Source organism: Sparus aurata, chromosome 19 (assembly GCF_900880675.1).
Source record: "Sparus aurata chromosome 19, fSpaAur1.1, whole genome shotgun sequence".
NCBI classification, from domain to species: Eukaryota; Metazoa; Chordata; class Actinopteri; order Spariformes; family Sparidae; genus Sparus; species Sparus aurata.
In genome coordinates, this window is record NC_044205.1 from 15,725,780 (window position 1) to 15,736,619 (window position 10,840).

Below are 10,840 nucleotides of genomic sequence, written 5' to 3' on the forward strand. Positions count from 1 at the left end.
ACAGTTCTATAATGTCTTCTGCTGGTCTGGAGGGAAATCCCCAAGGTTTGGGGAAATAACCCTGATGATGTCATCAGGGTTGACTCGGTGTGAGCTTGAACTGACCCTCCTAACCCTCCACTACCAATACTAACCTACAAGTTAGTGTGGTAGAAAAAGACTTAATATGGCCAAATCAGGAGTATGTGAAATGCAGTATAAAAACCAGGAAGTCCTACTACATCTGATACCATTTTGCAGTATGCAAGCCAGCAAGCTTTTCTGGCTATTCTACATCATGGTGTGTCACACGATTATAAACAAAGCCGAGAGAGCACAAACATTTGACAGATAACTAACAGATGTCAGCTCGTTTTACAGAACGAGAGGTGAAAGGACATTTAAGTGGGAGTAGTACGATCTTCCTTCTCCTTCCTTGCTGAGGATGCGGTGGATAAAGGAGCGAGAGGGTCAATGTTCAAGGCGCACTGTCATGCCCCAATTGTATACATTACTGCACGCAACAGTATGTACTTTGCTGGGAAGCGACTTTGGGTCCTTGAAAAGTGCTATATAAATTAAATGAATTATTATCATTATCATGTAGTAAAAGAAGTATGCAATTCGGAATTCACCGCAAGTAGTCATCTAGGAAGCAGGAGTGCTCTAATGAAATATTTAGTTGAGTTGCATTATGGGAAATGCAAGATCCAATCTTTAAGGAGCAGCATACACTAGAGACCAAAAACACCTTTAAAAGGCCGAGTTTCTGCTAAACATAGAATTTGTACACCCCCCCCAAAATAACATCAACAGCAGAAACAAATCATCTGGAATGTCTGGTAAGAGTGTGATAATAAGTAAATTAAGTCTACTTTGGAAACAGTGTAGCTATTGTTCCTCTGCAGTGCAGGAACATTGTTAAGACGTAGCTTCTCACTCAAGGTTAAACAAGAAAAACAACACCAGAGAGATTATAAACAACAGTTTAATACAGAAGACCATTTTCCCCAAAACAGAAAGAAAAAAAAAAAAAATCGAATTTCCCTAAACTCACGAAGCAACTGACTGGAGAGATCTGATACCAACAACCGTGGGAATTAACATGAAATCAACAAACAGGACGTATGTCACAGTAGGAGCCTGTAACGCTAAGGTTTAGGTAGATCGTCATCATGCTGCTGCTGCTACGTTAGTGAAGACAACCAGAGTTCAGAGTTCATGTTTGTCCACTGCAGCTTCTCGTTGCATACACAGAAAAGGGTTTTCAAAAGGCATCAGTGACGGACGCTCCACGATTTGTCATCACAATACGAGGGATTATCATTAAAACACACTTTATGCACTTTTCCCAAAAGTCCCAAAACACATTTATACAGCATTACATTTGTTTTACTTTCTCTTATTATTATTATTATTTTTTGTAATTGTTCAGAGTCTGTACACTGATTATATTGTTGCGGAAACAAACATGGGAGGTGGATCATTTTCAGCATCTCCTAACAGTATCATTAACAGATTATCTGAAATGCAGTGTCAGGAAAAAAAGCAAAAAAAGGCACAGTTATAATGTTTTCAAAGCAACGGAATACCAGGAAATACCAACGAAGAACGCGCAGAGTCTGTGGACCTCTACCAGCCTGTGGTAGATCAACATGAAGATTGCAAGGAACACAAAGAACACAAGCGGTTGTTAAAAACATTTTTGGTTAGTTGTCATTTTGCAACATCATGAAGAAAAGCAATAACTGAGTTTTGTTGATAACTTTTTAAAAAGTAAGTCAGCCTTAAGATCTGTTTCATGAAATGTTTTAAGCCTCAGTTCAGTCATGTGTATCTTTATCCACGATTGTTACACATTTTTAAATTTCATAATATTTTTCCTCAATTCACGACTTTAGCTCAAAATTACAATTTGTAACACTAAATCTGATTATCTTACAGCTGGATCTACAACTACAGCACATCTGTTTTCATACGTGTTAAGGTACAAAGCACAACTTCTCCGACACTTCTGAGGACCTTTTATCTGATTGACAACAAAATAACAAAACTCGCGTTTACACTGTTTGCACACACACTTTTCTGGCTTACAGGTGCTTATGTGAAGCTGTCGCAGACAGAACGCAGCAGTAGAGTTGATAACATACACAAAAAAAAAACAGCCTCGTTGACTGCCATGAATCGTTCAATTATCTCATCGGCTCGTCCTCGCTCACTTTCCATTCACAGATCTAATAGGTGCTTGAACTGCATAAATGTGCCGCTTTAATCACCGTGATATATTAAAAACAGAGCCAGCTACGCAAATGAGGCCATTACTTTAAACAATTAGAGCATTCATTATCAGATAGTTCTCTGTCAACATACTTTGTGTTCCAATAATACATGTGCAGCATTAATGAAGCATTGAGAGCAACAGATTGAACATTTCCAGCATCGACTGTTACTGAATTACTGTTTTGAGAACAATGTCTATAGACAGACAAGCACAGAGGAAGTAATGTCCGCAGTGTAATGTACCACAGAGGCAGGAACTAAAGACTGTCAATCTACCCATTTCCCTAATTGCGCTGCTAGGATGAGGAAACTGTTTTAGATCTGTGACAGGAAGTGGCCTCAGGCAAACAAACCTTTTAAGGTATCTTTCTCTCCGCTTAGCTGTATCTCACGACTGCCTCTGAGCTTAGAGGTCAGCGGTGTTATCCTCATCCTAGCTGACAGGCAGCTTGTGAGGCACACAGGCTTACTGATCTTCATCTGTTATTGCCAACTCATCAGATGACCTCTTCTATTGTTTTTTTTTTGTTTTTTTTTTTTAAAACAATACAAAGTAGAAAAACAACTTAGTTTTAAAAACCACCAAACACACACTCATACACACACCACACATGCACACACTTGCATCCAAATAAACATCTGCTCTCATGTGATGAGAGTTAGGCTGGCAACGATCACTGAGGTTGAATGTAAGAAGGCAGTGCATGGAAAAGGCAAAACTGGCATCAGGGATTGATTAGGTGGACCTGCTCTCCGCCCGCGACTCGCTGTGGCTCACGGGGCCGTCTTGGTGGCTCACTGTCGTTGGGGGAGAGGGCGTGTAAGGGGGCGGGGCTTCGTTCACGCTAATGGAGTCTCCTCCCTCAGAAATGAGAGGAGTGTGAGGGGAGGGACGGGGAGCGGCGGCCTCGTCGCCATGTGCACACTCGCTATATGGAGGCGGCTTCAGATCGTCCTCTGAAAGGAAACGGGAGAAAACAGGTCAGTTGATCTAAAAGGAAAAAAATAGAACTGGGTCAAATTAGCGTCAACACCGAGGTTGCACGATTTATCGAAATAAGATTACAACCTCGACTCATTCCTGCAAATCTAATTCTTTATGAGACAATGGTTCTGCCTTGTGCGCCCTAGTGAGGAGATCCAATGCATCGAAAAAAACGCTCACAGTTTCTCCCACAGCTGCATTCAGCAAATGACCAACATGTGCTGCTTCACATGACAAACTGTACACACGCAGACGTGGACATCAGTGTTAATAAGTAGAGCTGCAGCAGTTCACTGACTAGTTTTCAACTCAAATTATTTACCAACTATTTTGACAATTGATTTATCAGTTTTAGTTACTTTTTAAAGAAGAACATTTTAAAAAGTCAAAATCTTTTAGTTCCAGCTGTGTTAATGTGAACAATGCTGTATGGCTGCAAGACCTACAGACTGACAGTACATGTACAAGTAGTTCTATTACAGCAAGACCCGAGACACCTGATCTCTCTCATGTGGTATCCTTTATGGAAAAAAAGATCAAACTGTACGTGGGGGAGAAAATTAGTTTGCAAAGCAACATCAAATAATACAATTAGTGCTGAAATGTCTCCACTTCCACCCGCTATAACCACATCCTGCTGTCAGATGAATGAACACTTCAGATCAGATGGGCTGCCATTTGCAAAAAGAGCAGCGTGAAACTTGATACAAAGACTACAACAAGTGCCCGGGCTGACTTGTGTACTCTTTTCACAAACTCACAATGAGATATTGAGAGACCCAAATCTGAAGTTGGTCATGCGAAATACACAGACATTTGAGTATGATGAGAGCACTTAGGCGATTAACTCTTCTTTAGATATGACTGAAGAAAGGGGAACATCCGAGTGACTTAGGAGAGACATAACATGGGAACCAAAGAGTAAAGTAACTCAACCAGTAGTAGGGATCTGACTGCTAACAACGCACCAGCAGTGAGCCAAGTACTTGAGCCCCTCTTAGCTAAAAGAGTTATACTACCATGCTTACCATTTAGTGGCTTTGCTTCTGGCAGCACAGCTACAACAGAAAGAATCAACTCTTCACTACAACTCAACAGAGAAAGCTGTTGGTTTCATACTTATTCAGAGAGTGATGACACAGTGTACTTCAAAAGTACACTTCAGGCTAACAAAGTACTCTATGTGAGCATTTGTGAGCTCATTATAATCACCAGAGACTAGTTTACAGATATAAGCAATGTATTCTTGAGTAGCAATCGCAGACTCCATCTGGTCTTTATTTCTTGGCAGTGGCCCCTAAAATCAGTAAGAACATATGAATTTCCAAACTGGCAATCATTGCACTGATGCTGGTGGAGTCATGATGAAGGTGGCCAGTTTATGTCACAATAGTTCTACCTTATCCACCGTTATCATGTGTTGTTGTCTGGCAAACGTAAATATCACCGGCCAAAATGTCTGTTGGGAAATATGCCAAGTCAGGTAAGATTATGCCACCACAACTTATATTATGCACAAGTTAATTGTCTCCACTGTTAAGACAGTTGAAAATTCACATTTCAAGACTACATTCACATTGTAGCCTTTCACATTTTAAAGTTGTAAATGAGAAACTGTGGTGGATAGCAGTGAAGCCCTGTGGCTCACAGGACATTATGAATAGAGACGTAGAAGGGGAAACACCAAGGAGGAAGTAGCATTCCTTGGCCGACTTCAGATCTGTTTGGTGCATGAGGGGGCGGCAGACTCATTGTACAGTGTTGCGTTTAAGAGTGTGTGTGTGTGTGTGTGTGTGTGTGTGTGTGTGTGCGCATGTGCATGCGAGCTACCTCCAGAGACTGCCTCATATGGTGGTGGCATGTCCAAGTGGGAGAAGGATGCAGCTGGTGGCAGAGCTGTAGAGGCCTCTTCTATCGACAGGTCATCCTGAACACCATACCAACTTGGCCAGACAGAGGTTTGCTACGAGGGAAAGGAAACAGAGAGTCAATGACACACACAAAAGAAGCAGAAGCACTAATAAAGGTGTCAATACATGTACACACAGGCAGCAAATAGATGAAGCTGCGGCAGCCAACAATTCCCGTGTAAGACTGCTTCCACTGTGAGGATACTCAGTCCGCTGGTTTGACTGTACACATCTCTAGAGAGGACGCTGCTGCTGGTTCTGACAATATTGGATTTACACATTCGCTCGTCCAAAGAGCCTACCTCATTAAACTCTTCGCTCCAGGCCAAGACTGACAAACAAGTCTGAAGCACAAACATCACTAAACAAACAGCAAGACATCCTTCTTGGACACAGATGAAATGCAGAAGGTGTGACAGGCTTCTGGTATAGTTTTTTGGCTTTTTTTTTTTTTTTTTACATCAGGCTGACCAGGATGGAACGTTTTCACCCCAAACCCCGTGACCCGCGTTAACTGCCCATAAAGTCGTTTACACAAAACACTGGAGCGAGACGTCTGCCTGTGGCTCACATAAACAGGCGGTGGCTGCGTACATTTCACCAGGCTGTGACACCCGCTGTTAATATCTTTTCTGTGATTAACTTCAGTATATCAGCCCCAGTCAGTTTTATCAAATGACCAGTTAGATGCAAGTGTTCCTCCTGTAACCCCTCTTCCTGCTCTGAAGATGCTCTAAATTATTTCAACCATATAAGCAAGCTAATCGCCACAGTTACAGGAAGAAGGAACATCACCTGAAAACTGCCATCCTGTTGTTGTGGGCGTGATAGAGAATTATGAGGACAGATGGAGCACGGACAGATCATGGCCCGCTCGAGGTTATTACTGCAGAAATCACCTATAATGATCTACAGAGTCACATAATTATTGCAACACGTTTCTGCCTAATCAAATTGGAACCCTTGGTGGCCAGTTGAGCAGTCGTATCTCTGCAGCATGGGGAAGAATCACCACAATTTCTGTAATCTTAAAGAACCGGACCAAAACAAAATAATAATGAAATAATCTACAAACTATTAAACTCTCCAATCTCTCTCCATGGCCTGCATGTATCAAAAGTTTTTCCTCTTCTTCACTTTTCAGCTTAGCCGTGAACAAGACTGTCCAAGTTTGAGAGTGATACTACATCAAGACTTTCTTGCCCCTACTCTGTTTGATTCATTTAAGCCCAGGACTCGAGTCGTCCTGGCGTCTCTCCAGAAAACTTTCAGGGTGCCGGGTTATGGATGACTGTGGGGCCTCCCTGCTGCACATTCCATTAAAATCTAAACAGGGAACATTATACACCAGAGAGGGCAGAGGGAACAAGGGGGAGAGGAAGAAAGGAAGAAGAGGCTAAACGAGAAAGATGCAGATCAAATGGAAGAGCTGTGGCACAAGGAGGAGGTAGCACGGCTTGTGGGCCGAAACTGAACATGAAATTAGCCAGTATACGCATGTCTGATAAGACTCGAAAGAATAGTGCTCATACTTGGCTCTCAAATCAGACAAATATTTCAGATAGCACACAGGATGTTATAAGTTGCCTGGGAAAACCCAAGGTCAATAGTTCAGGAATCTCTCAGTTTTAACTGCTTCATTTATTTTTTCTATAACTGGGGCATTTCCTCTTACGTAAATAATCCAAACAAAGCTAAAAATATCAGTCTGTGCCTCTGCCACAATGAAAAACAACTCAAAAGACGGGCCAGTATCAAGATTTACAGGAAATGACTACGCTGGCTTTTGATGAATCATTCCGAGAAAAATACAGCAGTCATTCATGTAGCATCTTTTGAAATAAACTACTAAGAAGTGGACATAGTGGACAAGTTGGAAACCTGTTTCATATGATTCACGGAGCATATTTTAGGAAGGTTCTGAATCATGGAGATTGCTTCCAGGTGTTTTAGAGAGGCAGCTAAGGAGAAAGGCTCCAGGGGGAAACCTGATGATCATGAAAAGGCTGTGCAAACTTGATGTTGAGGAAAGGTATTGCGATTCTAGACGTATCACTGAAAACATAGACGCGAATAAAAAATTACGTCTGAAAAGCATGTGTCGGTAAAAAGGAATTCAAAAAATACAAGACAACAATCAATGTCACTCCGGTGATCCGATGACTCTCAAAATGGCAGACCAGACGAACTACATCAACGTCTAATGCAAATTAAACCTTATCAAAGACAATACAACATCTCTTCCGTTAGACAAGAGATATTATCGGCAACAAAACACACTCAAATGTAGAGGAATAATAAGATCTACGAAGAGGCATACGCTATCTGTAAATCAGTCTTCTCCTGCCTTCCTGTCTGTGTCTTCTCTCATGATATTTGCACAAAAGAATCTCACAGACATGGTTGAAATTTTACAAACTTGTTAAAGAAGAAAAAAAAAAAGGCACCCAATCACACATTCACTGTAACTCTCCAACTTGGAAAATATCATAACTGTGATCTGCCCCGCCAGACCTCTGATGTCAGCAAGATTAAAGAAACTTAACAGAAAACTTTAAGTGTAATTGTACTTGCAAACCACAAGCTCGAGCCTATGAATGCACATCCACCCGATCGCTCAACGCATCACCGAAAGTGAGACGTAAGTGAAAGCTGACTGGCTGAAAACCACATGCCCACTCGAAAAGAACAAACAACTCCTCTGCAAAAATGTAACACTACTGCTGTGACCTTATTTGACTTTCTCTTACTTCTGGCCTGCACACAGTTCTGAGAAACCAAACTTTGCTTTCCAACGCTCTACTTCCAGTGTGTCGGTGCTGCCGCTTGGCCAAAGAACAAGCTAAAGTAGTTAAAGAAGCTGTCCAAATGAAAAGGTTGGTGGTTTGATTCCTGGTCTACGTGTCTAAGTATCCTTGGGCAAGATACTGAACTCCAATTTCCTGGTGTTAAAAGGAATTTGAGTTGTCGCTAAGACTAGTGAAGCGCTTTACAAGGAGAGCACATTTACCATTTTAAGTAAAATCTTATAATCAATTCTAAAACACAAATCCTGAGGGCCAGCAAGGTGTAGTTGGTATAATGTGGCAGCTTCTCCTGTGCAAATTAAAAGCCAGCAGGGTTTTGTATCAACTACAGCCTGGGAATAACATCCCTACTAATTCCAGAATGAAGTACATTGTAATAGTCAAGTCTAGAAGAGATCCAAGCATGGATGACCCAAGTCTTCAAGTGTCTGCTTGAATCTGAAAGTTTGTTTGAGATAAATGCTCTTGTCCTTCTCTAACTGTGAAGAAATACTCAACAGTCTATTACGTAATGTATGTTGATAAGCACACACACAATGGAGAGCCTCTCACATTATATCCACTAGCCCAGCTACAACACAGGTACCCATTCTCTAATTCATAAAATGTGTTTCTAGTGACAAAGCTCTATCAGACTTCTTGTGTTTTGAGTGGAGAAACAAAGACAGTAGCCGTCCCCTGTGTCTCCTGGCCCTCCTGCCTCACACACTACGTAGGGATGATGTAATGCCTCCTGCATTTCTTGCTCATAACTCTTGTGAGGCTGCAGTCACTCCTTAAGCTCACTCTGTAGAAGACTGTGTCACTGCAACTTAGTTCTCAACAGTAACATTTGAGTTAAAGCAACCAAAAAACAGTTTCAAACAAATACAAAAACATGAGGTTTAACAGGATCCTGCCTCGAGTGCAACATCTCTGCTCAGTGAACACAAACTCAAGTCTCCGATCCTAGAAAAGAGCCACTCTCCACTTCATCCTCAGGCGGCTTCAACTGCTTCAGTGGCTGGCCACTAGATTACAAGGTCTTTTGTGCATGTCCGCATTGGGGTCTGCACTTACACTCTGCCTCTCACACATCTGATGAAGGTAGGCCCTCCCTCCAACGATGACAATCTGGGCATTGCGAGGATTGCTCAGGTAGGCTGCCAGCTGCCTTTGCCTTGATCGGTACCAGCACACATAGAAGAATATCTTGATGATGATGAATATGATGACAACTCTGAAAGAGAGAGAGGGACAGGAAAAGGGAATTGGACCAGGTTGATCAACTTTCAAACTTATCCCCTATTTACAAAAACAGATTATATAAGATATACTCACATGTACCAGTACAGCTCCATTTTTGTGAGATGTCAATCACAGAGTAGAGGCTCTCATTGCTGGGGAACTTGCTGATCCCTGGCCCAAACCACTAATTACCCTGAAAAACGGAAACAATTTTAGGTATTTTCCCCCACTGAGCAATGTCATCACTACATTACTTTATCTAATAACATTATAATAAGGGAGGTTAAAAGTAAAGCTAGCTCAGAGGCTCAGAGCATCTCACCACTCAAGCTAAGGGTTCAATGTTCAATCTTCAAGCACTTACTGTAACTTAAAACAGATGGTAAGTTTAGCACGACAGCTCCTCCCTAAACCAAGCTACCTAACTTAGCAAGACGCAAACAAGAGACAGTAAAAAGTACGCACTATACGACGACAGCTCGACCTTCTCCTTTAGCTGGAAAGGTGTGCCATGTCTCTTTTCGTTCCGGGGAAGTGATGCGAGTGGAGCTCCAGGAACCAGCTGAGGCTACAGCTAGCTGAGTTAAGCTAGGCTAACGTGTAGCAGCAGGCCACAACAACAACAGTCGCTACTCTACTTACCCGAGCCGCGAACAAAACGACCACAGAAATTGACCTTCTTTGTCCACATATCTCCTTGGTATTATACACAAAGTCACTGCTACTCGTTAACTTAACATTAAGGAAATAATTTAACTAGTCCAAGCGACTTTATTAGCTAGCGTTAACTGACTTAGCTCATCCCTGTACGCTCAATACTGCCTTTGGTTTCACAGTGGGCGGCGTTCACTGGACTATCGCCTTCCTCGGTGCTTCCCGTAAACTGCTCCCCCCCTTAAACAACAGACGTAACGTTAATCATTACAATTAATCGGATGTTGTTATTTTTTTAAAAGTTGAATTGTCATTGTCGATGTAATGGCGCTTTTGTGACCATTTTGCCAACTATGCAACACGGAGCTTCTTTTGTGTCATAGGATTATCATGGGAATTATGATGAATGAGCCCATCTCAGGTAACGTTATGTTCATAGCTGATGTTTTAATATTTACCAAAAGAAAATGTACGGCCCTTAGAAGACAACTACCATAAACAGTGCAATTGTTAAAGGGCTCATAATAGTATTAACAAGTTGAGGAGAACATCTCACAAAAAAGCGACTGAAAAAATTACCTTTCACGTGTTATTGCTAGTGCATTTCATGGTTGTCCTTTAAACGTTCTATTAATTCCGACGGTCTGTGAAGGTAGCATAAATTCATCTGACAAAAGGTTCAAAATGGGAACAAATTCAGGAAAAAACATGTATTTCAACGTGTCAAAAATATATGTATACTGTTATTCCGTTAGTTATTTAAGACCAGACGTTCAATTGACATGTTAACGTTTGTTAACACCACTTTGAAATATTACAAAACTATTCAAAAATACCCTTTTAAATACATGGAAAATGAAGCTAAATTGGAAATATCAAAAAATGATCTCAAAGGTCATATCAGGTTGTTCCTTTCTCTCAATTATTTGCCTCCATCTAGTGGTCGTTCTTTCACAATGCAGTGTATCAGTACAAAAATACATCCAAACTGAGTTTTG

The 10,840-nt window shown here is 41.4% G+C and overlaps 1 protein-coding gene across 2 annotated transcripts; it reads right to left on the reverse strand.

Annotated features, from left to right (window-relative positions):
- Positions 1 to 949: 949 nt before the first annotated feature.
- LOC115570159 (uncharacterized) lies at positions 950 to 10,192 on the reverse strand. 2 transcript variants are annotated; one of them, XM_030398519.1, is made up of 5 exons: positions 9,831 to 10,192; positions 9,282 to 9,381; positions 9,021 to 9,180; positions 5,075 to 5,207; positions 950 to 3,216 (listed from the first exon to the last, which is right to left on the reverse strand). In XM_030398519.1, exons 2-5 carry the CDS (start codon positions 9,299 to 9,301, stop codon positions 2,996 to 2,998), a joined length of 534 nt encoding a protein of 177 aa, XP_030254379.1. In that variant the 5' UTR covers positions 9,302 to 9,381; positions 9,831 to 10,192; the 3' UTR covers positions 950 to 2,995. The 2 variants fall into 2 exon arrangements, with proteins under 2 accessions (XP_030254379.1, XP_030254377.1); XM_030398517.1 differs by having other exon boundaries at positions 9,654 to 10,191.
- Positions 10,193 to 10,840: the final 648 nt, after the last annotated feature.

What these genes read in the sequence shown, in the direction of transcription:
- LOC115570159 (XM_030398519.1), bottom strand. Translation starts at nt 9,301, where the DNA reads ATGGAGCTGTACTGGTACAT. An exon ending in AGATGTGTGAGAGGCAGAGT is followed by an intron (nt 5,208 to 9,020) that starts GTAAGTGCAGAC and finishes TTTCCCTCGTAG; the next exon opens with CAAACCTCTGTCTGGCCAAG. An exon ending in ATATGAGGCAGTCTCTGGAG is followed by an intron (nt 3,217 to 5,074) that starts GTAGCTCGCATG and finishes GTTTCCTTTCAG; the next exon opens with AGGACGATCTGAAGCCGCCT.